This window comes from Cyclopterus lumpus, chromosome 9 (assembly GCF_009769545.1).
Source record: "Cyclopterus lumpus isolate fCycLum1 chromosome 9, fCycLum1.pri, whole genome shotgun sequence".
NCBI lineage: Eukaryota > Metazoa > Chordata > Actinopteri > Perciformes > Cyclopteridae > Cyclopterus > Cyclopterus lumpus.
The window spans coordinates 6,292,364-6,318,749 of NC_046974.1; the positions used below are offsets into that span (position 1 = coordinate 6,292,364).

Below are 26,386 nucleotides of genomic sequence, written 5' to 3' on the forward strand. Positions count from 1 at the left end.
CCGCCGCTATGACGGCGGTGGCGCTGTGGGCGAGGCGGAGAGGAAGAACGCACTTCCTTGTTTTGGTTTTTTTTTTCTGGACGAGAGATGTTCATGTTTTGACAGTGAGTAAAATAGTGGGGGGGATTGTGTGTTTTTAATTGCCTGAATTACAGCAACGAGCAGTCTATATATTTTTTATTTTAAAAAGAAAATGTTGCCATTGAACACTTTGCGGGTGTTGTGCTCGCCCCGGGCTTTACTGCACCGCAGCTGGCTTACGACGACCCGACAGTGCGTTTATAAAACTGTCACACGGCGTACGTCCACGTGCGGCCCCAAGGAGGACACGTGGCACGGCAACAAGGACCCGAAGGCGCTGGGGAAGGAAAGAAGGCGCATTTACTCTCCTAATCCAGGCAGTTCCAACAGGAGTTACTGTGCGGGTCAGGTCCAACTGAACTGCTGGAGTTGCAAACAGCCTCTCGACGCAACTTCTCCATTCTTCTGCACGTCATGCAACGTGATCCAGTCCCCGGAAGAAGACGCATCCTACTTTAAAATCATGGATTGGTAAGCATGATGTCCTGTTTATAACCCCCCCCCCCCCAACACACACACACTCACTCACTCACTCACTCTCTCACTCTCTCTCTCTCTCTCTCATATGTCAGTTGCTGTTTTATTCATCAAGTCAGTCTGTGAGCAAAACATTTTCGCGTCACCACGTGTTGCCTCTTTTCAGTGACGTCACGTTCACGCTGGACACGCACAAGCTGCAGAAAAGATACTTGCAACTCCAGCGGTCTCTGCATCCGGACAACTTCAGCCAGAAATCTGGGGTAGGCAGAGTGTGGGGGGGGGGGTATGGATCCGTTTGGTAACATGGTTCATGAGTCAGCTGAGGCTGCCCTATCTTCTAGTGCATGCATGACACAATGGGGTTTGACCCTTTGACCCTATTAGGCCACATGACTGTGCAAGTTGGTCTAGAATCAGTTGAAGATTGGCTGCTTTAAAAGACGTTGACAAATGTAGGTCATCGTGAGGCAGCTTTCCTTATATTTTAGAAGATACTTGTTTTTTACATTGTTATAAGAAACAGGAGGATAAAGAAATCTAGTAGAAATACCAGGTAGTCCTCTGTGAAAGGTCTCAACTCAAACTAAATTCTTTAAAAAAAGAAAAAGTAGAAGAATGGAAAAGTACTTTTGTCTACTTTTGCGGTTAAAATGTAAATCAATTGGCTTAAGTTGGCATTTGCAAAATCTGTTATTAAAAAAAAAAAAAAAAAAAGGTACATTAAAACAGATTTTATTCAGAGAGGACACATTAACCTAAAAAACACAACACAGAAAAGAAGCTGTTAATACACTATATTAATAGGACTGAATCAAGGTTAAATAAACAGTAAAAAGGTAGCAATAAGTGTCTGGCCTTACTGATTATGAAGATATTTTATGGCAAAACAATTTTCTTTCAATGTTTTTCTTTGCACATGGGACTCTGTTGGCCTGAGGGGATTTCTCCAGCGTCACTTTTTAATAAACAATCCATTTTGTGTCACTGCAGCCAACACAGTTGCCTCTACCTGATGACGTGTCATGTTTATTGATGTGAATTCTTAAGCACAATTAGATATACAAAAACAAAATTCAATTCAATTACCAAATTAAAAGGATGACCTCCAATTACAAAGAATAAAGTATGATCAACGATATAATTAATTATAAAAACACTACAAAGCACAAGCATGAGAGTCCGAGGATTTGGGACAAATAATTTTTGCTAAACAAATTGAACAAGGAATGTAAAAGTGAAGTAAATGTTAAGTAAGAGAAAGTTAATAAGAAAAAGTCCATTGTGTGACATATGTGGACGCCTCTCTATTCGTCATTTATTTCATAACTACTGCTTGAGTGGACCTGTTTTATTAATTGCTTAATTCCCTTGAACAGTTTTTAGCAAATATTTGGTCACAGGAGGAAACAATTCCACCCCCCCCAAAAAAATACCTGATTATATATGTGGCAGAAATTGCCTTCATGGCTTTTGCTGATGATTTTGTGTAAAAAGGCCAGAAAATAATAAGCAATGCCCAATATAAAGTGACACGTTCAAATCGCTCGTTTTATATGGCCAACAGTCCAAAACCCAAACGTATCCAATTTACTGTCACGACAAAGACAAATATCTCACAAACATATATTTTTTTAGAAGGCAGCTGTCAGCTGAACTCCACTGATTTCCACTTAAAAGATCAGTTACAAGTCCTGTAAGCAAGTTCTCCGTCGTCTTAAACTTGTCAAGTGGGATCAAATCACCGCGACTGTGCCACCGTGATGTCATCGGGGTGATCTCATCTCGGCTCGTGAGACTTCAATCAGAACGCCTGTGTTACGCACTAGGAAGTGTCCGTTTGAAGACGCGGCTGTTCACCCGGCAGGGAGGATATATGACAGGAGCTATCAAGTTGCATCATGGGATATATAGGATGGAGTGTTGTGACCGCTTGACCAATACTAGGGACTAAAAGTGAGGGTGTCTCAGCCTCTGCTGCTCTGATTTAAGTAATTATGTACAACAACAACAACAGGCACACTGGTGGTGATGCTCCTCTGACGGACACTAAAGGGAAAAGGCAGGAAGGAGGTGTAATTGTGTTGGATGGAGCAATCGCTCACTGCTGTTTAGCAAACAAATTACATTCGCTCCCCGTTCACTCTTGATTTGTCCCTTCTTACAGGCAGACAGGTGTCAGGATATTGTGAGGGGGGAAAAAAAAGTTTGACGCACTAACTCGGTAAATTACATGAAGCCCAAAACCACAAAAAAAAGGGAGGCTTATATTTGACATGAAAACCTCGGATGAGTGCAGCGATACATTTCTTGCACAGAAAGAAATCCGATTTTAAAACGCGTCCGAGCCGTTTGAAGTCGACGGTCTTGATAGGTTATTTTATAAAGTATTAACAGTTGACTCGTTACATCCTCGTGGATCGTTAAAAACAAAAAGAAGAATAAGCATTACTAAGCGTACTACGGAGAGGAAGGAGGGGGGTTTGCGTCGCGCATATGTTTTTTTTTCTGTGTACGCCCAGGGTGCAAAAAGCACAACGCCGCCTGTTGTCGTGATGCGATACGAAAGCCTCCCTCGTATCCAGCAGCGTGCGACAGAGGAGAGGGAGCCCAAATGGTTTCCTCACAAACGACCTGTCCAATATCGTACTGACTCTTGTTTTATTTATCAGCACCTCTGGACATTCTTTCTTAATTAGACATCTTCCAGCCTCAGGGGGGGGGGGGAATGGGGGGGGTGTTCATCATATATAGAAATCTCATTACTTATACAAGGCTACAAGGCAGCCGCCTCCTGCTCTGGTTGTTATTAGAGAAACGGGCTCCACGCGACATGGCCCACGGTTATTGGTTATTGATTTTCACAAGAGCTGACAGACCCGATGGCTGCAAACTGCACTCGGATCAGCCCCAAAAACCGTTTCCACGGTGTGTTCCTTCCCCCTCGTCTTGTTTCTTGTCAAACTTCCACCTGGATCCCTCGAAAGGGTCCCGAACTGCTCGACCACAAAAAGAGGAGCGACGTGTCACGCATCGGATGACGAGGCGCGAAATAGCTCGGATGTAATTCCGATTTTGTGACTCTGGATAATGTGAAATATGTACGGGATGCAAAACGCACGTTGTTTTAAAATTCACAATCGCACGCGTTTCATTCGGCTTTTATCGTTTAAATGAATGAATATGGAGTTTAAAAAATCATTAGAAGCAAATGTAACCGATCCCTTCTTTTGCAGAAAGAACAGCAGTATTCAGAAAGCCACTCGGCGCTCGTGAACAAAGCGTACCGCACGCTGCTGAAGCCTTTGAGTCGTGGTCTTTATATGGTGAGTTTGAAAGGTCTTTGACTTTACTTCTAATGAATAGTTTATTTTCATAACTGCAAAGCTCTTGTCTTGTCTGGTCGCTTGTTCTTGAGAACCATCGGCGCCATCCGCCAGTCAAAAGTTGTCGCGTGCATTTTCTTTTTTTTTAAAAAGAAGAAGAAGAAGAAAAAAGGTGCAATTGAGTTTCGTTGAACTCCCGATGTTTCAGCTGGAGCTGGAGGGGGTGCGTACAGACGAGGGCACCGACTCGGGGGCCGACTCGGGGTTCCTGATGGAGCTGATGGAGATCAATGAAGCCGTCGATGAGGCGCGGACCCCAGAGGACGCCAATAAGATCGGCCGGGACATGAAAGGTAAATAAATATGACCATTCGATTCATCGAGTGAAAGTCTGGGGGATCGATTTTGAGCCGAGTGTTGGACTCGTGAATTAGAACGGGGGGGGGGGGGGGGGGTCGCCCCCGCCCGTTCTAATTCATGAGTCCAACACTCGGCTCAAAATCGATCCCCCAGAGGTGTGGGTGTGTATGTGTGTATATATATATATATATATATATATATATATATATATATATGTGTGTGTGTGTGTGTGATTTGGTGATTGCCATGGTAACAGCAATTGTGGTTTGGCACTCCAGCGAGCACTCCTCGAACAAAATAAACAATGGCATTGCTGAATTTTGCTATAAAGATGCAATAATTAAACAGATATTAAGGTGCACTGAGTTCTACCTTTCTGCTGCTAAAATACAACAAATTAAAAGGAAATGATTTCTCTTCATTTTTCTATTGACAAAAAGGCTCCGAGAACAAAAGAAAAACGCTAAATGTTTAATTGACATTTTCTACTGATACTCTCTTCCACTGAAGAACCCCCTGAGTGCAATATCGCAGACTTTTATCTGTTTATCAAATATGCTGACATGGCGATGATGATTTAAAAAAAAAATATATATATATCTTGTGCATGCGTGGGCAATATGAATCCAGGCCAGCGATGGCGGACTCCGCCACTCACGATGCAAACCTCCATACAGAAAAGATGCATAGAGAAACACTGAATGGCTAATTCAAGTGCCCATAGTATCACATATGGGATACGGTGGCGTACAGGACATTACATGATTTATGTCTTGTCTACATGATCTTGTATACTCAAATAAGTCATTGTATCCATATGCGACACAGTGGGATATATATATATATATATATATATATATATATATATATATATATATATATATATATATATATTATTTTTTAATTTTTTTATGTGGTTTGTGTAACTTCAAGCGTCTATAAAAACCTCTGTACGTGCCATGTCTTGTTAACGCGTGCACAACTGGAACTTGTCTCCTCCTCACTTGTCTCCTCCTCACTTGTCTCCTCCTCACTGGTTTCCTCCTCACTGGTCTCCTCCTCACTGGTCTCCTCCTCACTTGTCTCCTCCTCACTGGTCTCCTCCTCACTGGTCTCCTCTTCACTTGTCTCCTCCTCACTTGTCTCCTCCTCACTTGTCCCCTCCTCACTTGTCTCCTCCTCACTGGTCTCCTCACTTGTCTCCTCCTCACTTGTCTCCTCCTCACTTGTCTCCTCCTCACTTGTCTCCTCCTCACTTGTCTCCTCCTCACTGGTCTCCTCCTCACTTGTCTCCTCCTCACTTGTCTCCTCCTCACTGGTCTCCTCCTCACTGGTCTCCTCCTCACTTGTCTCCTCCTCACTGGTCTCCTCCTCACTTGTCTCCTCCTCACTGGTCTCCTCCTCACTTGTCTCCTCCTCACTGGTCTCCTCCTCACTTGTCTCCTCCTCACTGGTCTCCTCCTCACTGGTCTCCTCCTCACTGGTCTCCTCCTCACTTGTCTCCTCCTCTCTTGCAGGCAAACTGGCAGTGTTGACGGAGGCGATAGACGCTGCCCTTCTTGAAGGTATTATATTCAGACGTATTTCTCTCGTTCCTCCCACTCATTCCTTTTGTTTGTTTTGAAATCTCTGCCGAAGCTTTGCTTTAAGTCACCGAGTGAGTCAGGGATTGAACTACCGTGTGCACTCTTTTTTTTTTTTTTTTTATCAGGAGAGCTTCAAGCCGCCAAAGCCCTGCTTGCCCAAATGAAATACTATGCAAACATCGAAGAGAAAGTAAAGGAAAAACTTTCTGAATTCATGTAATTCCCCCCCCCCCCCACCCATATTCACATTATTTAATAGTTTTAGTTAAATAAAAAAACTGTTTTGTACAGAAGCACACGCATTATTGCACATTGTCTTGGGATTATGTAAATCTATTGTTCAAGTTGCATAATAAAACGTCTTGTAATGCATCTTACACAACTGAATTAATGGTGATTTGTACTTTAATCTGCCAGTTTCTTTATTAAAACTGTACCGATACGAGGGTGTAATTGAATGCATGCGGTATCTCCCTTGAATTCCACCAATTTCACGAGCCTAATCATATCCACTTGTACCTAATGCATCATTAAATATGACAGAGATCTATAATTGCTGCTGATTAAACATGCAGCTCACAGTGTTTATATGATTATCCTGCCTATCAGTCCAGCACACAGACGCAGTTCCTCCGGGTGCCTTTAGGTGGAGACATAACACCTCGACAATCCTAACGCAGGGGCGCAGTACACGTTGTACAAACTGGATGCGAGGCCAGAAGGAAGTCCTTTTTATTGGGGGAGACAACCTATTGAATTATTCACGGTGGCTTTCGCATCGATGCTATGATCTCGGCAGACGCCCCGCTTGAATGGCGATGACTCGACGAGCCAAAAAAAGATCTGCGATCTGCGTAAAGTTCTGGCTCATAAAATTGATGTACATCGACCCCTGCGCACCCGACGCCCGCAGCGCGGTACACAGGTGCACCCGAATGTAAATGAATCCCAGCGTCTCCCTCATTTCACCAGTTTCCATTTTCAAACGCCACGGATTCGTAATCTGTAATCGCTTCGCAAAATTGGGAGCTCGAGTCACGTCGAGGCTTTTTTGATCCGAGAAACTGATCCAGCGCGGGAAAAATAGTGGGGGGGGCCGTCCTTTTTTAAAAAAAAAATCTGACGGCAGAAAAGTGAACCATCAGATCGCATATCGTATGATAAATGTTACTTGAGACGCGCTTGCGTGACAACCTAAACCATTTACTCCCACTGGAGCGTCGCACCGTAACGCGTCCTGACTGTTGTTTATTAGCTCTGGAACAACATTGTCATTTGTCGGAGGCGGTTTCTTTCTTTTCTTTTTTTTTAACCGCGGAGAGGCAGTTTCCTTAATACACATGGATGGACATTGAATTAAACGGGGGTGGAAGGGGAGGGGGAGGGGAGGGCACCACGAGGAGACTAACAGGCCTATTTATTATTCATGTGGTAATCGGAAAGGCATCGACGGCACCTTTTTTATGAATTAATGAGAAAGTGTGATCGACCAACACCGAGGCCACCGCTGTATCCCAGAACTCTTTCAAATGGAGTTTGAAAGGAAAAAAAATGGGGGGAGAGGAGGGGAGGAGGTAACAACCTTACTACAGCTGGGCTGTGAAATTGAATCGGATGGCAAGATGAACTAGCTACATGTAATCACTGGTCATGGCGCACTGGGTCGAGTCAAACGCTGTAAAGGCCGACGCGACCCAGTTTAATAGAATTCCTATGATTGCACCAATTTGACATTTTGGGAAATTACATATTACATATTTAATTGAGCGTTTTAGAAGAAAAATAAACGTGTGCGGCACTCTTACATCTGTCCAAATAATGTCAAACTGCTGCTGGTTATATCTTAGCTTAGCATTACGATTAGCTCACCAGCATGTGTCCCCTTGTTTCCAGTCATAATGCTAAGCTAAGCTAACCCTCAGTAGCTCAGCGGTGTGGTAATGATGTGCTTGTATAACCCTCGGCGAGAGAGCAAATAAGCGCGTTTCCCCTAAATGTCAAACCGTTCCTTTTTAAAAACTGTGGAAGAAATAATGAGGCATTTATACCCCAAAAAAAATATTTCCTTTCATCGATTTTTGCAATTACGTAATAAGTGAGGCTTATTTAGCTTTTTCAGTTGTCATAACGTCGCAGAACCGTTGTGTCCGGGACGCTGTTTCCAGAACGGAGTCTCATGTCATGGCTGCACATCTTGTGCTGCAACTTGGAAAAAGAGCAATTTCACCTGCATGGATTATGGCGCCTACATAGAAGCCTCCCAACAGCGTGAGCGGCGGTGCATTGCGGTATTAATCATCACCGTATAGGGCCTTAACGTAAAATATCGCAATAAGATTAATGTGTTCTCGTGACACCCCCCCCCCCCCCCCCCCACGTCTTAATCATAATGTTCTCTTAATCGCATTAAGACTGAAATGTTGGCGGGCCTCTGAAACGCAATTGCAGTACTCCAGACAGACAGGATTCCTCATTATAGACCGTTTGACTTACGATGATGAAGTGAAAACACGACCGAACGGCGGATACGAACGGCAGCCAATGAAAAGGCCCGATTGACACGAGTGGAAAAACCAGGGAGGAACGAACGACTCCGTCTTCATGATCCTCGCCCCTCCGCTCAGCTGACTCAGAGTGTCTCACAGATACCTCGAGCCCGCTGTGTGTGTGTGTGTGTGTGTGTGTGTGTGCGCTCGTGTCTCACCGGGTAGTAATGCCATTATAATCTCCCACTATTAGGCTTCCTTCCCGGCCCCTTAATCCATGTTGTTGTTTCTAATGTTTGTTGGCCTCGTCTCTGCCTCCCCCACAAAGCCTCCTGAACTGCGGCGTACTTTTGAAACCTGTTACTCTTAACGCGCTCTCTGAATTCCCTTTTTGAGTGCACACGTCGTATTTTATTTGTATTCGTCTTTCTTTTGTTGTTGTTGTCGTTGCCTGAACCCACTCGTTGGAACTTTCAGACACCGCTTGGTGTCGACGGAGGGATGTGACGGTACGTTTGCAAAGGATCAAGAGCGCACGTCGCAATTTACACCGTCTGCTGCCGGTGACAACAACACAACACCCGGCGTGTCTGCTAATGTGATATTACACAGTCGACACTGTGTGAAAATAGAAGCTGCCGTCATAAGATACCACTATTTTTCTTTCTCTTTTTCTGTGCTTCAAACATGCAGGTGAGGATATATATATTTTTTTAATGAATATTCTCTGAATGGGGGGGTATCAGTTCATTAAGAGTGTAGATGCGATATCTCACCCACTCCAGATTTGCTTTGTTTTATCCTAATTGAACGTAATTTCGAGTCAAATCAGAACACGCTTCCGAAAAAAAAAAAGAACCGTCTTTCTTCTCGGCTGCGCGTTTGTTGGGGGAGAATTCCCGGAGGTGATCCTTACTGCAGCAGGCGAGCCGCTCCTCTTAAGCTTTTGATATTTGCTATGCGGAGAGACTTCTTGGTGGGGGGGGGGGACAGGAGAGTCTCAGCAGTATGAGGCAAGAGGCCCACGTCGCCTAACGTTTGTGTGTTTGTGGTCGTGTGCAAACCAGAATCCGAGACACGGCGTATCTTCAAATAAGCAGTTGTCGGTTTAATCCCCGTGTCGATCCCCTCTCGTCACACGTATCGCTCCTGAAGAACGCCGTGAATTTTGATCTGGTACGCCCGCCGCAATCGAGTCACGTCTAGCAGCCCGGCGTCATGCCGCCGTGTACTCCAGGATCAATAGAAAGGTCGCAGGTCTTTATGTTATCTCTTTTCACAGCTCAGAGCAGTTTTATATACTGCAGGTGTCCCCCCCGTAAGAGCGTTTATCAAATCCAAGGTCCAGCTACTGGTTATGGCTGTGCAGAGGTATTATTCTGTGGCATACATTGCTCATAATTGTCTCCCCTGAACGTGTAAGGATGGCAAAGTGTTCAAACTGATTTGCGGCGATACGCAAAGGCAGGAGACCCCGTGAATGCAAATATCGTTTTTTTGTTTGCATCTACAAAGTCAAATAGCCCTCAAAAGCATAATATCGTACATCTGTAAAAAAGGTTTACAACAAGTTGTGGTGAGTTCAATCCCCCTGGAAGAAGAGAGGCTCCAGTTTAAATTAAACATCTATGGAGCAGCATGGTTGCGGGGTGGATCCTGCAAGTTAAGAAAGAAAGGGGGGCTTTCATTTTTTTGGGGGGGCCGCTCGACTGTCCCCTTGAAACACCGGGAGAGATTGCTTCAAAAGGCTCCTTTGTGGTTCTTGAGTTCGGAAAGCCTTTGAAGGGGAAGAACCAGCGGTTATAAACAAGGCGTATGCGTGTGGAAGCAGATCAGTCATTCACTTTCTGCTCACTTGAGTGCAAACCACTTGCCTCTGGTGAGATCGCGCTCCTCACCTCATCTCCTCCTCCTGAGCTGAGGATCTAATGTCCAAGGTTCCCATCTGGCCTCATTCCACGTCTCATCTGAATGACTTGCACGGCGTCGAATCCACTGATCTGGGACATTGTGGCTCCCGAGTGGCGGGAGGCAAAAATACTTTTACAAAGCTCCAAAATTTTTTTTTAACCCTAATAGCTCCTAAACAGCTGGAGCTAACGTCAGTTAAATAGATGCGAGTTGTAAAGACCGTACATGTGTTTGGGGAATAACCTACGTCATGATTCTGTGTGACCTGCACAGCTTCATCTCAAGCTAAGCAGTTCAATTAAATTCCAATTCAGTTTATTTTGTATAGCCCAATATCACAAATTACGACTTAACCTCAGAGGGCTTTACAATCTGTACACATACGACATCCCTGACCTTTGACCTCACATCGGATCAGGAAAAACTCCCCAAAAAATAACCTTTCACAGGGAAAAAAGGGGAAGAAACCTTCAGGAGAGCAACAGAGGAGGATCCCTCTCCCCGGATGGACAGATGCAATCGATGTCATGTTGTACAGAATGAACAGCATTTACAAAGTTACATAAACACATTACATGAATATGACAATGTATGAATGGACCTCCAATCCATGAAACAGAAGGAGGTAGAGAGGAGGGGGGGGCATCAGCAGGGCCAACGCGGGAGGAAGCAGAGTTAATAAGGTGCAATGGAGAGATGTAAATTCATCCATAAGGAGAGAGAGAAGAGGAGAGAGGTGCTCAGTGTATCCTAAAACATCCCCCAGCAGCCTATAAGCCTATAGCAGCATATCAAGGGGCTGGACCAGGGCAAACCTGATTCAGCCCTAACTATAAGCACTATTAAAGAGGAAAGTCTTAAGTCTACTCTTAAATGATGCAATGTGTGTGAGTGTACGATCACAATGATTGGTGGTGGAATTGGCCTGTTCAAATGCCAGATAACCAATTGGCGGTATCGACAGCCTTCGCACACCGAACGGAGAAAAAAAACACGCACATGTTTGTAAAGTAATCTGTCAATTTACTTTACAAAAACTCGTGCGGAAGCCAGAACTTGAGAGGATTTGGCGTCGGATCCAAAATGTCCTCCCCCGACCCGGATGAACGACAATGTGGTTTCCACGTGTGACTCGTCGGCATCTCTCTCTCTCTCTCTCTCTTTCTCTCTCTCGCTGTCCCATCTTCGTGAGATTGAATCGAAAAGCGCAAAAAACGTCCCGAAACGTCTCGTGGGTTCGGTGAAGCGGGTATCGGGGCGACGCTCGGCAAGCTCGACCAGTTGTCGCGCGCAATGCTAATGTGCAATCTCGAAAAGTAAAGGGATGCGCTTTTTCGGCTCCGTTGCAGGCGGAGCCAGACGGGATTCATTTCTAAAGGAAGACCGGACGAGATGATTGCATTGTGGCCGGCGAAGACAAAACCAATTCGGAGCTCTCAAAACTCAATTCTGTCATTGAGATTTATTACGTTGCAGGAATGCAGCCATAATCCCCGCACCTGTGGCAGTCTTTTTTACGCCACGGTCGGCCACGCGAGCCTCTCCATATTTTCCGGAAAGGAGGAGAACTCGTTTTGTCAAGGCGGTGCTTTTTTTCAGGCAAAAGAAGAAAACAAAAAAAGAAGCGCATCTCACATAATGATGACTCGTTACTGTGCATCCTACCGGGTTCAACAACACGCTAACCTTTTTTTTCTACTGCAGCTGTTTCTATGACAACGCGAGCCCCTGCTGCAATTTTAAAGCGCGATAAACACAAGAGACAGGGGGGAAAAAAATTTGATTGATCTCGTTCCTCGCCACGGGATTGATATCAAGACTGATGTGGGGGGGGGGGGTGCTTAGGCTAAAAAGGGGATGATGGGTTTGCTCGGCGCTCGCTAACGCGCTGCAGTTGAATATTAATTAAGACTGGATTTCACCGAGTTGGCATTACAACGTGGCACTTTTGCAGGGAGGTCACATTTGACCCCCGTGCTAATAATCCGGGTTGATCTCCTTCTATTTAAAAAAAAAAACCTAAAAAAACAGCAGACCTGCCTTTCCATATTATGAAAACACAGCCGCATTATTGCCGGCAGCTATGGGCTCCGTGTGTGTGTGTGTGTGTGTGTGTGTGTGTTTCATATGAAGCTCCGGTTGCAGGGAAGCAAACTGTGGGCTTCTTCTCCGCCTCGCTCTCCTTATTGCATTTGACAGGACGGGGACCACATAACTCAATCCGGTCTGCAGCTCAGAGTGGGGCCCTTTGAGAAAGTGACGACCCCCCCCCCCCGGGGGCTTCGCTCTTCAACTAAGATTGAAACAAACAACACACACACACACACACACACACACACAAGGACACGTTGCCCACCTCAACACAGATCGCAAAGTCATAGGGATTGGACCCCGTAACCCAGGCTGGACACGAGGCCCCATTAGGACTCAGTTTGAGTCTCTCGCCAATCACCAAGAGTGGCGAGAAATGAATCGCTCTCTTCTGGGCTTGTCAGTTGGCGTCAGCCAGGAGACATTTATCTCTGAACCCCCGTGTCGCTAATTTGGCAATAACGGTTCCTTTTGATTAATTCACTGCCTGAATCTCTGCCAGGAGAGCACGAGTTCAGAGGCAGTGACAGATTGATCCTTGGTGATTAGGACCGTGGAAAAGAAGAAAAGAAAAAGGCAATACATGTCGCGGCACACCACTAAGTGTGATGATATTTTTGACTCGTCATTTGAGTGAGGACCTGTATTCTGAGGTGCCAGCATCAGCTCGCGCGCGCGCACGCGTGTGTGTGTGTGTGTGTGTGTGTGTGTGTGTGTGTGTGTGAGGCGCCTGTATCCACAGTGTTGTCAGGGAGTTGCCGCTGACTTCAGGCTCGTTACGCAGCGGCACTGAAGATTGTTTGCCGACGCCGGCTCACCCGCGTCCTCAGAGCGGCTTCGCGCATGCTTCAGCAAAACTGTCGACACGTCTCAATCTAACAAAGTTCATCCGCGGAGAAGAAGAAAAAAAAAACGCTTAGTCAGCAGGTGTCGTTCGGCACATCGCCACCTCCCCTTGATTTATTTGTGTTGATTTTTTTTGGGGACGAACTTGATGTTTACCTCAAGGCCTCTGGAGGGGGCTCGCCTCAGAGGTAAACAACACTCCGAGGATATCTTATTCTTTTTCTTCTGACAGCAGAAGGCAGTCATGCTTCCCCCCCCCCCCCACACACACACACACACACGCACACACCTTTCCACCCAGCCAGATGGAAATTAATGACCGTTATCTTCCACACTGTTCAATCTATTAGTGGGGAAACAGTGGAATCTTAAATTTCACAATCACCGTGTTGTTATTTGATGTCAAGATGAAAAATTGCCAACATTACTGCTTTTAATTGGTATTCCGAATTACATTTTCTTTTGTTTTCGGACACAATCACTGTCTAAAATTACAGCAGATTTAAAAACAAACACATCGCTAACTTTTTCTTCTTTTAAAAACCTCTTCGGGCCACTCTTCAAATTGAATAATGTAACACGCTGAATGTTGGCAAACTGTCTGATTTAATTGGTCTCAAAGAGCAATGGTGGTGGGTTTAACGCTGAATGGGTGAAGTCCTTCACGTGTCGCGGGGAATGAACCGAACGACGGCGGTCTCCGTGTGGACAGTCGAGCCGTCGCACTCGTTTGCCGGCGTCGATCCGTCGGGGTCCAGTGTGCGAATCTCTGCAGCATCTTTTGACAGTGCCGGCCGTGGGAAATATGATTTTCCCCAACAGATGGTCTCATCTGGCTTACCCCCCCTCCCCCATCTCTTGCTGCAATCCTCCCTCTTTTATCTTACCTGTGCATTCGCTGCCCACCCGTTTAGACCGATATCACCCTTTCACGTATCCATCAACTACATCAACTCGCATGGCGGGGGGGGGGGGGGTTTGCCCCGGTGTTCCTCCGGTGTTCCTCCGCCTAGAATATATCAAACTCTTGAAGCAGTGTGCGTGGGTGTTTCTATTCCACTTGATATTTAATTCATCTGTGGGTGTCCGTTGCACCGTAGCCATGGGAACCAGGCCTCGCCGTGACCCCCCCCCTCCCGCTGATAATACCTTATAAAAGTGAAATTCTGTAATTTAATGTAATAGAATAGCTGTAATTAGATTTGGTTACCATTACAGCCATTATCCTTATCTTCACAGCTCGGCCTGAAATCTGTGAAATGTTCCACGTTCTAACAGCCGTTGGCCCCCCCTGGCAGAGCGGGTGCATGTGCGGGCATATCGTTCACACATTGCGTAACTGTTGAAAGAGCCCTGTTATACTGTTATACATCACTGCTATGAAGAGAACACTTGATAAATATGAAACGGAATGACAGAAAAGGTTTCTTTTTTCATTTTCCAGACAATATATATATATATATATATAAGAGATTTTTTCTGAACACCTGTTCTTGTTGCTCCATCTCTGGCGTGTCCCCTCGGCTGATTCCAGCTGCCTGCTGGAGGAATTAAGGAGTAGATTTGGAGAGCCCGGGCAGATGTAACAGCTGTTGACATTAGCCTGCTTGGGACAACATGCTGCTCGGATAGAGAGAGAGAGAGAAACGCTCTGCACGGGTAACCTGGAGGCTTAAGGATGTCGCCTGCTTCATTATGTTTCCGGACAAGCTTTCTGAGTCGCTGGCCAAAATATATGTTGTGCCCATTGCCCACGCGTATTTTAAAAAAATCAACAAAAAAAAGGGATGGAGATAGAGAGTTGGTTTGCCCCAGGTGTGAAAACGAACTAGACCTGCAAAGTGTGACTAACAGGGTTGACTTCGGGGGCTTTGGTTTCTTGGAGAACACAAAAAATAAAACTTTATCAAACAAGATATGTCGGGACAGCCTCGTCAACAGATGGAGAGGCATGAATACGCACAATTTGTCTCCCAGCTGAGAAATAGGCTACTAAAATGTGCCTTTTTAATACTTGTTCGCTCCGTCGTCATTCATTCAAGCAGCAGCAGACTTATGATATGCAATAAAATCGGCCGATATTCCAGATACTGCAGGATCTATTTTTCCCGATGTTTTTACGAAGTATACTTCAAGTAAGTTATTGCTAATTGCACCTACGAGTCGTCCAATTTTGCAGCATATAATCATCAGAGTGCATCTGTTCCTTTTTTTTTCTTTTTTTCCAACGTCCAAAAAAAGATCTACTTGTTTTCTATATTTTGCAACCACGCAAGGGCAAGTTGTGGCACACCAGGTACGCCAACATATCTGAATAAAAGAATACAATATTTATCAAGGTTAAGGGGCCGTGTGCCTCAATGAGAGAATGCAAGAGAATTAAACTGGACTGAAAGCATTTGCTCTCCGCTCTTTCAGCTCCTCTGGGACTGTAAACAAAATGACGCAAGCTCCCACCTACGCTCTATTAAGATTTAAACGATCAAACATATCTTTATTAATTTCATCCCAATGGACTTTGCACACACAAAAAGCACACGCACACACACACACACACACACACTCGGATTCTCTCTCTCTGCAAATGGGCAGAGACCTTGAATTTCATTGCACAATTAGACACGCTCAATTATCACATAATTGCCTTCATTTAAGGTTGTGCATTGTGTAACAACACACACAATAGAGTGCAGTAGATGCACACATTTCTAATGGTCTGACTAATCGCCCGCCGGCGGATTTACAAAAAAAAAACCCTGTTCGTGTGGTTATTTAAATAACGGCGTTGGTAACAAACGCTTTCCATCTGCGCTCGCACACGCACAACAAGTGCTAATGGCACGGTTGCGTGTTGATGGAGGTTTGATTGGCTCTTCCTGTTCCGTCAGACGGCAAAAAAGGCCGATCGACAGCGTGCGGCGTCTCGCACTCGACGAAATGAAACCCATGAATCCACCACGAGTGGGAGGAGTTACATCATCGCCCCCGCCCCGCCCTAAAACCGCCCCAAAACCACCCCAGACTCTGGAGGGGCGGTCCTAAGAGCGACCTGACCTTCAAAATGACCTTCTCATACAAGCCAACTGCATTCTCTATTATATTTTGAGACACATTTTTCTTGCAGATTTTTTATTTTTTTTTACTGTTTGAGACACATGGTCAATTGTATATTGAAATTTTTTTTTACTTTGTTATGTTTAGGCAGAACTACTATTTAATTAGGTTAAGTAAAAAAAACAACAACAACATCATGGTACGATATTGAAACAAATCAAAAAGCAACACATTTACTTATTGGTAATAATTACTTGGTTATGTTTAGGTAACAAAAGCACTACACAAGGGTCACAAACAGCTTCCTGAACTCAAGACTGAGGCTTGTTTCCGAAACGTCAAAAGCAAAACGTACTCTGCGCCCCCAAAAAATGTAATTTCGTTGTTGGGAACATCATTTTTCAGAGACAGTGCTGGAAATAGAAAAACAATGAAGTCACATGTTCCCATTATAGATATAGGGACGGCAGGTAATTAAAGCAGAGATCCCACAGAAACATCACGCGAGGATGTAAAAATAGCCTAATGGAAATGACATTAATAACTAATGTAAATAGTGCTTTGTCATTGTCAGCGACAGGATAAAGAATGAACTTCTTCACGTGCTCAGTGTCTGGAAATGCCCGTGGACTTTGGAGGGGATTTAAAGTTTTTGCTTTTAAAACTGAGGCAGAAAAGGAGTTTTTAAAGCATAACCCTATCATCGCTCAGCAGATATATTATGGTCAATTTGTGCTACGAGGCAGTAAAAAAAAAACATGGTTCTTGCCCCCTTAAAGGGATAGTTGTCTCTTATGAGTCGCCCTGTGACCTTGAGGTCTTTCCTGTCTATCCTCAATGTCGCTGGCTGAGATGAGAGACGCTTTGTTTAATTACTATAGCATTGCAAACAAATGCCACTAATTCCCGCACATTAATAGGCTTAAATTGGATGCAAGTTATTTTTTTAATTGGACCGCAAGGACGTTGGTGATTGATCAGATTTTGCCTCCGAAAATGCTGAACCCCTTCCCAAAGAATGAGCCTTTTATGTACGAATTAAAAACAACAAACTAAAAAAAAAAACATACAGATCTTCAAAAGCTAACCGATCGAATGCATCAATGCAACACGAGGCCCCCCCCCCCCCCCCCGGAACCCCCTCCCACACACACACACATCGCCGCTCGCATTGTTATTTCACATGACTGACAAAGTCGAGTCGCATTATTTTCGGTCCGCCTCGCAGCGTTGGTGATTACCGCCGTCTCGCGCTGGTGTCCGGGGCCGCGGCGCTGACCTCATATTCATCGTTTTTGGTGGATTAATCTGCCGGCAGGTCGCGTCCCTGCCATTCATTCTTCGCCCCGGCTACACAGTGTTAACGATGCGTCGGCTTCGGGCGGCGCATGACTGTCACCGCCTCCCCCGAGGCTTCATCGCGATGATTCACATGAGTGAGCCATTACGAAATTGGATGTTTTCGTGACCCTGCGAGGAGGAAAGCGAGTGGGTTGAAAGTGCAGGCTTTCTGAAAGGCCTAATAGCCCACGTGGCATTCGCTGTGTGTGTGTGTGTGTGTGTGTGTGTGAGGCAGACACTTTGACAGATCCGTCTTCTTAATTGTTTCTCGGCTTCATTCAAACTTATTAAAAAGTTCACTTCTTGTGGGACTCGTAAAAAAATATATATAATCCATTTAACACGAATGAGACAAAAGCGGTTTCGGGGAGGACGGCGATGCGTTTACTTTTTCGTGGATAAAGCCTCCGACTAGAGATTCAATTCTCCATCTCTTGTTTCGACACCCCCTGTTAGGCATTCAGCCTGTTAAGAGCTCTGTAAAAAAAAAAAAAAAACACGAGAAACACTTAGTCCTTGAGAGGACGGATCTGTTGTTTACAAAACGCCTGGGCTTTTACGGATGCTGCAGGCTTTTTTTACCCCCTTTGACTCAGAAAAGCTTTATGAAAAAAAAAAATTAGAAGCTCCATAGATGTGTGATCTTCTCTAAATGCTTAAAAAGGGCGTCTTTAACTTAACGTGTTTTAATCCCCGACAGCTTTTTTTCCTGTTTGTTTGACTCCACCAGCGTTTCGCTACCTCTCTCTCTCTCTCTCTCTCTCTCTCTCTCTCTCTCTCTCTCTCTCTCTCTCTCCTGCTGCCTCGTGGCAGACAGCCACAACGCGGCTAATGCATTCATAGTCAGGGCCGCGTCGCCGTTGCCGGTATCCCTCCCACGGAGAGCTGCGGTTTGCCACGAGGCCGACCCATCACACACACTCGAGGAGAAGAGGTACGGGCCAAAGAGTTTATACAGGTCCACATGGGAGATGTCTGGGGGGGGGGGAGATACTCCTCCTCTGTGCTTCGATGCACACCGTCTCCTCTTTCCCTGCTCTGTTAAAAGGCATGGCCGGGGGGGGGAGGTGGGCATCTTCTTCTTCTTCTTCTTCTTCTTCCTTCTGTAAAGCCCGTTGCTGTGAAGATTGCGTGTAATTTCAGGGCCCGTTAACGGTTGCGAGAGTGCAGGTCGTGCATATAGAGCGCCCGCTATCATCACACCGGAGTCCAGGAGAGAGAGAGCACCCTCGAGGGTCAGAATTGCATATCCGTCGCACCTTTTTGCCAATCTTTGTCCACGCAACCCCCGACATGCATCAGCAGACGCTCGCGGAATGAGGAGTGGACGGACCGGGGAGCCGCAGGGGGAGGCGGATGAGAAGGTGGATGGACTAAAAGGAGAACACATTGAGGAGGAGGAGGAGGAGGCAGCAGCAGCAGATGAGTGTGTGTGTCACAGGGAGTGCTTTAGAAAAGAAAGAGATCGAAATACTTTATGAGGGAAGATGGAAGCAGCGGATGAAGAAGCGAGAGGGAATCTGAGGCGAGAGAGAGGGAGAGGGCCCTGAATCAATATTTATACTGTGAGGCGAGACGATTCCAAAGGAGTAATTAAATTGGTGTGTCATATTTCATTCCATTACTGGGGACGAGCTCGCATGCAAATGACCCCCCCCCCCCCCCAAAAAAAACTGCCTCCTTTTTTTTTCTTCTTTTTTTCTTCTTCCAAGTGGATTTCTTTTGTGGCAGTGAAGAGGACGGAGCCAGGCGGAGCAAAATAAAACACTACTCGGGTATTCATGAGCTTATTGTTCGGGGGACTTGGGGGACCGTTCGGCCGCAATTCAGCAGAGAGCCTGCGGATGCAAAATCCCTCCGCCGCGGCGGACGGTTTTACACCCGAGACGGCAGCCGGGGCGGAGAAGCAAATCAATCTCATTTGAAGGATGATTAGTAAGAAAAGGAGGCGACGCCGTCGTTGATTGGAAACACGGTCTGATTCCCAACATCGCCTCTTCCCCTCTGGAGTCGGGAGGGGGGCAGAATGAATAAAACATATTAAAGTAAATGCTACACTGGATCGCTGCCCGTGCACACATTTTGGGTCCTACTCCCTTCAAACGTTCAGCAGTTGCACATCCCAACTCGTCATTTTATTTACTTGCGACGCTTTACAGATTTTTTTCGCATTGGCGCCGGCTAGTTAGCGCACGCGGGGGAATCGGGTGGATGAACCTGGGAGGTGATCCCGGCTTCCGTAAATCCTGCCACCGTTGTTTACAGTAAGTATTAGTCTCCTATTACGGCGCTCTGCACTTCTGACAAATGGAAAAACAACATTTGGGGGGGGGGGGGACGACAACAAAACACAGCTGTGCATCCAATTAAAAGTTTCCTTTCAACCTCTTTGCCTTCTCACTTTGGCTGTTCTCTTCTTTCTTTCTTTTTTCACTTCCAACTGTACCGTGCAAGAAAAAAAGAGGAAGAAGAAGAGGAGGAGAGCGTCCAAAGCATCAGTGATTATTTTTTTCTTTTTCTTTTAGAACTCAAACAAATTGCCCCACTCCTAGCGATGGAGCGAAATGACCCCAACCTGCGAAGGGGGCGTTGCAGAGCCACTAAATGGCGATGGGATGGAAAGCCTCTGGAGTGGTGCCATGTTCAGAGCACAGGTCCTGCCAACGGCGTCCAGAGCGCTGCCAACGGGAAACCCGACATTATAACGTCCATAACGGGGGGGGGAGAACAACAGCTGCTTATGTGTTATCTCGTACCAGCGATCGAAGGGAAAAAGGTTCCTTAAAGAACATAAGGTTGTGAACAGCAGTGGTGGATAGGAACCCGTGTGTATCAAGTAAAAGGTCTCATTATGGTCTCGATGCAGAATCGTCCATGGGTAGTTTTAACTCGTCGTCGGATCACTACGACAGCGACGCAGCCGATTCCATCGTTTATATATTGTTGGGTTCTTCATAAATGTCGTAACTGTGTTTTTCGCCAAAACCTAACAAAGTAGTTCTGCAGCGTTTTGAAGTTATTATTTTTTTTTCTAAATCTTCCAAGGTTTATTCAGCACGTGTTCCAAACGTGCTTCAAACCGCGACCTCAATCTGGGAGCAATTTGGTTTCCCTCAACGACAAAAAAAACGTTATTCAAAGAGTACAGTTTAGTCCAATGGGAACGTCGTATTGGAGGGGAGAAAGAGGGTTTGCTATTTTTAACTGTCGTAGGCAATTCAAAAAAATAAAAATAAATAAATAAAAAGATCTGTATCTTCTTGCAATGAAACACAATTTGAAGTACAGTTTGAGAGGAAGTAGAACGCACGCTAATCCCTTTTTAGATGAGACGAACGCAGGTTTCTTTGCACAGAGGCGTGAGAGACGGTGAGGAGGACCCCCCCCCCCCCCCCCCCCCCCCCCCTTGCAGTCAGTGCTGGAAGCTGTTGACATCGTGCAGAAGAAGTCGTGAAGAAGAAGATCCACGTAACAGCGGCTGGTGTCGACGAGCTGGCGAAAATACAGCAAACACAACAAACTTCAATGACATAAATACTCAATTTATGGGGATACCACATCACTTATGGGGAGACCACACCACTGGGACCAGTGCAGGCTCTTTTGTGTCTCGACTTTCATGCCCAGAAGAGATATTCATGCATTTTCTTACTTTGAGCCACCACGACTCCAAAAACCTCATGAAATCATCATCCTACTATTAGCATGCATTATGCACATCTCTGCAAACCAACTCTAGATGGCACTGGAGACCCAGTGGACTCTTTCCCTGTGTGTGTGTGTGTGTGTGTGTGTGTGTGTGTGTGTGTGTGTGTGTGTGTGTGTGTGTGTGTGTGTGTGTGTGTGAACGCAAGCTGCATCTGTGTGTATGCCTCCCAGATTCAATTATTCATCATTTCCAGTGCAAATATGGTTTGGCTTTTCGATGTCTCTTTCCTTTTTCCTCCCAGTTTTGTTTATTATTTATTATGCCGAGGCTCACAATGTTTGGGTATGGAAGAGAAAAGCCGGGTAGCAATATTGTCGCTGCGTGGGCGTCATAATTATGTTCTGCCACAAACACACACGAGGAAAAACAAAAGGGAAGGTATTGCAGTACCCGGTGCTGCCCGCGGTGTCTCGGCTTCTGCATCATTTCACCAATAAAATGCTTTTTCAATAACTGTCTGTGGCCTGGAATGGATATCTGCTCCCACAGTGGGAGTCAACTCATTGTGCGTTCTTCATTCATGCAACCCAAACAAAAGATCTTTTATTTATTTATTTTTTTCCATAATCACATATTGACTTTGGAAAGAGACTCTTTATCTATGTTAAAATGACGAGTCACTCAGAAGCCGTATTAAATGCATTTATCGATCATCGCGGCTCACCGTGGATCTCCAGGGCACACGAAGCAATTTATGACACTTTCCAAACACGACATAACTTTATCATGATTTTTTATTTTTTGGTGAGAGTCGGGGTGGCCAGAAACATTACTGAATACACTGCATACACTTTGCATTTTTATTATTATTATATTTAATTTTTTTTCATTTCCTTTATTAATTCAATTCTTAAATGTTTTTTTTTGTTTTATTGTAATGTATAAATTGTAAACATGCTTGCTGCTGCAACAAAGAAATTTCCCCCTGGGGATGAATAAAGTATATATCATCTCATCTAATTATGAGAACACTTGCAAAGAGCTCACGAAAAGCTAAACTTGCTATCAAACCGAGGAGGTATTTTGTTCCCTTTTTACTCCCCGAAAGAGCCGCGCAGAGATTTCCTCGATCCAGAGTCACTCATGAATCTATTAGGACACATTTTATTCTCCAATTGTGGTTTATGCCGTTCCCTCGCAAAATGGAAAATCCCATCTTCATCAAATATTTAGGAAGATTAAATATTTGGAATACAGCGAATGTGGTTTCTCCGCCGTCGTGAGCACGGTTGTTAAATGGAAGCGGACCAGCGGGGATGCAAATGTGTCCCATCCGTGACCCCCCCCCCCCCCCCCCCCCCCACCACCAACTAAAACTCATCGGCTTGCACACGTCAGGTGAAATTGAGGCCGACTGGATGAGTTACCACGGTAACCCAAATACATCTCTAACGACGTCTCTAAACTCGCGGTTGTTGAGAGTTTGTGGTACTTTTCCTCCCGTCTCTGGAGTAGACGTTAGCTTAAAAAGCTCCAAAGCGCCGTAAGAATCCGTCTCCCCGCTCTTAACAAGTGTTTCTCATCAGGAGCCACCGTCAGAGCTAAGAGGCTTTGTGTTTCACTTTCAGAAGTCTTGCTCGGAAACTTTTTTTAAAAATGTATTTATTTTTTTGGGTGAAATTCTTAAAAGATTACTGGTCGTTTTTTTTTTTTTGAAGAAAATCCGTCCGTTCAGACGAACTAGGGTTTTTGAGATTGATGCTTCCCCAGAATATGGCTGGAAAAGTGTTTCAAAAATTGGGGCGTATTAGTTACTATTTCATATCATGTTGCGTTTTAAAACACCAGTTAAATGAAGATATTCACATTTCTAGCTATTCTCCTCTTGGTTTTTTAAAAAATATAACACCACGATTAGCATTTCTGTTGTTATCTCGTCGGCTCTACGGATGGTAATATGCTAGTTGGTCGGCCCACACTGAACTCAATAATTACTGATTGCATTGATATTCTGCAGAGGCATTAATGGCCCCCAGAGGATGCATCTTACCGACTTTTGGGGATTCTCTGACATTTTTGGTTTTGACTGACATATACCTCTCAACAGGGGTTGGACGACTGCGTTCACACGGCATGCGGTGATTGTCGGGGTGTTGTTTGGTGCAGGTAGTCAGGGTTCCATCTTTCTCCAGCTCTCTTTTTTTTTTTTACTTTGCGTGTGTGCAACACTTTTTTTATTGAGCGTGGCCGTAGACTCCTACATTGGGTAGATATGGTACCGTGACACGTACACTACCACTGGGTCTCATGTGATAAATCCCAATATTTCTCTCTTTAGTGCTCTTTTTGAAGAACTCTTGAGGGTCCCACGAAACACTATTTTGGGGTTTTTTTCTGTCCTCAGGTCACTCAAAAACAGAGTTTTCCCACTTCTATCCAAATCTTCACACGTCGCACTCGTACACGTGCGCGGCAGCCGAGCCGTCGGCTTAAACCTCGGCCCAGATAAGGTGTTGAAGGCGCTAATCTGCCAACTCAAGGCGAAGCAAAGCGCACCGTTTCTTTTTTTTTCTTTTCATACATCCCTCCGGCAACTCTCTCCGCTCGCCGGCAGGCAGATACATGACCCCGCCGAAGCCGAAGGGAAAGGGAGGGCGGAGGAGACGGCAGGCGGCCGAGGAAATGTAAGTCCTCACTGTGTTGTTTTTTTTTTTCTGGTCATGGTTGGCGTCGCTTTGGAGGCTGGAGATAAGATGGGAGCCAGGATTTCTTCTTTTTTTTTTTGTTGATTAAGACTTAAAGAGGGAGCGAGCGAGAGAGGCAAAGGGAAAAAGGGGGACGAGACGGCGGAAGATAAGAGACGAAAGAGAGACAGTAGGAGGGAAAGGGAGAGAGAGAGAGAGAGAGAGCGGTGGGAAAAAGCACAACAAGCCGGGGGAGATAGATGTAGGGCAAAGAGGGATGGAGCTAGACAGAGGAAAGGGGGAAAAAACCCACATATTCAGAAGGCTCAAAGACACAGGATTGTGATGGAAGACATGATTCTTATACATTCAGTGTTGGTTTTCACACAGTTTCTAACATGTTACGATTGACCATTTATGTATATATAATTTATATATAGTTGTATTATTTAAAAATACAACATTGCACCTTATTCACTTGCAGTTAATAATCAAACAGAAACAAAATGTGCCTACGATGGTAGACAAAATAAATTAGGAGAGAGTTGAGGGAAGGGTTGCATTGTTGAGTCGTCCTCTCCGAGGAGCCAGCGGGAAAAAGAGCATTTCAATGAACATCGGATACCCGATCAAGCTCCCAGCGAGTCTCGCTGGGTACTTTGAAATTCATTATAATTATGCATTTAGTCAAATTACTTTAGCCTAGTTTTATAATAATAATACTATTGCATAGTGAAAGTGTGAGAGCCTTATAAAAAGAGGAGAAAGCACTGTACTGAGGTTTGAAATGTGTCATTGCGTTGCCCTGGGAGAGTTCAGCCCGTATTAGTGAACAGTGAGGGCTGTCTGCCATCGACAGAAACAAGAGAAAGGAGTTTGTTCCTCCCCGTTATTATAGTTAATGGAGCAGCTCCAGGCTGTACATCGATGGATGTGACAATGCAGATTAGAGTTTCAGCTCTCCGGTTCTGAGGCTTCGGAGAAAAGTTTTTCCTCCAGAACCCCCGCGTGAACTTTCCAGGGCCAAACGAGTAAAAACACATGCAACCTCAAAATGAGTCTTTCTTTCCATTTAAGATGGCTCCTGCATGGTAGTAAAAGCAGCGCTGCTGGTTGTTAAGGCATGCAGAGAGGGGAAAAAATACCCCAGACAATATTTTGCAATTCCTCTGACACTCATCAGAGCACCCTGAGACTGCTGACATCCTTTACTGACACTGACATGTGTTGACAGGAAATGTCATTTCCTCCCATCTTGTACAGGCATCTCTAGTATGCCTCTATAAGCCACAGCGGGAGCACCGCAGGGACCCAAATGTGTGGTGGATACAGGTCTGTGTGGTGGCTACAGGTCTGTGTGGTGGTGGATACAGGTCTGTGTGGTGGTGGATACAGGTCTGTGTGGTGGATACAGGTCTGTGTGGTGGATACAGGTCTGTGTGGTGGTGGATACAGGTCTGTGTGGTGGATACAGGTCTGTGTGGTGGTGGATACAGGTCTGTGTGGTGGATACAGGTCTGTGTGGTGGTGGATACAGGTCTGTGTGGTGGTGGATACAGGTCTGTGTGGTGGATACAGGTCTGTGTGGTGGTGGATACAGGTCTGTGTGGTGGATACAGGTCTGTGTGGTGGTGGATACAGGTCTGTGTGGTGGATACAGGTCTGTGTGGTGGATACAGGTCTGTGTGGTGGCTACAGGTCTGTGTGGTGGCTACAGGTCTGTGTGGTGGATACAGGTCTGTGTGGTGGCTACAGGTCTGTGTGGTGGATACAGGTCTGTGTGGTGGAGACAGGTCTGTGTGGTGGATACAGGTCTGTGTGGTGGTGGATACAGGTCTGTGTGGTGGTGGATACAGGTCTGTGTGGTGGCTACAGGTCTGTGTGGTGGATACAGGTCTGTGTGGTGGCTACAGGTCTGTGTGGTGGTGGATACAGGTCTGTGTGGTGGCTACAGGTCTGTGTGGTGGCTACAGGTCTGTGTGGTGGTGGATACAGGTCTGTGTGGTGGATACAGGTCTGTGTGGTGGTGGATACAGGTCTGTGTGGTGAATACAGGTCTGTGTGGTGGATACAGGTCTGTGTGGTGGCTACAGGTCTGTGTGGTGGTGGATACAGGTCTGTGTGGTGGTGGATACAGGTCTGTGTGGTGGATACAGGTCTGTGTGGTGGATACAGCTCTGTGTGGTGGTGGATACAGGTCTGTGTGGTGGATACAGGTCTGTGTGGTGGATACAGGTCTGTGTGGTGGTGGATACAGGTCTGTGTGGTGGATACAGCTCTGTGTGGTGGTGGATACAGGTCTGTGTGGTGGATACAGGTCTGTGTGGTGGTGGCTACAGGTCTGTGTGGTGGATACAGGTCTGTGTGGTGGCTACAGGTCTGTGTGGTGGTGGATACAGGTCTGTGTGGTGGATACAGGTCTGTGTGGTGGCTACAGGTCTGTGTGGTGGTGGATACAGGTCTGTGTGGTGGATATAGGTCTGTGTGGTGGTGG

General features: G+C 45.6%; 1 protein-coding gene across 2 annotated transcripts; it reads left to right on the forward strand.

Moving 5' to 3' along the window:
* The first annotated feature begins 47 nt into the window (after positions 1–47).
* Positions 48–20,942, forward strand: hscb (HscB mitochondrial iron-sulfur cluster cochaperone). Of its 2 annotated transcripts, none has more exons than XM_034540776.1 (6): positions 48–552; positions 725–821; positions 3,795–3,884; positions 4,093–4,237; positions 5,762–5,809; positions 20,085–20,942. In XM_034540776.1, the coding sequence occupies exons 1-6, from the start codon at positions 194–196 to the stop codon at positions 20,342–20,344; spliced, it is 999 nt and encodes a 332-aa protein (XP_034396667.1). In that variant the 5' UTR covers positions 48–193; the 3' UTR covers positions 20,345–20,942. The 2 variants fall into 2 exon arrangements, with proteins under 2 accessions (XP_034396667.1, XP_034396668.1); XM_034540777.1 differs by lacking the exon at positions 20,085–20,942 and adding an exon at positions 5,956–6,200.
* The last annotated feature ends 5,444 nt before the right edge of the window (positions 20,943–26,386 follow it).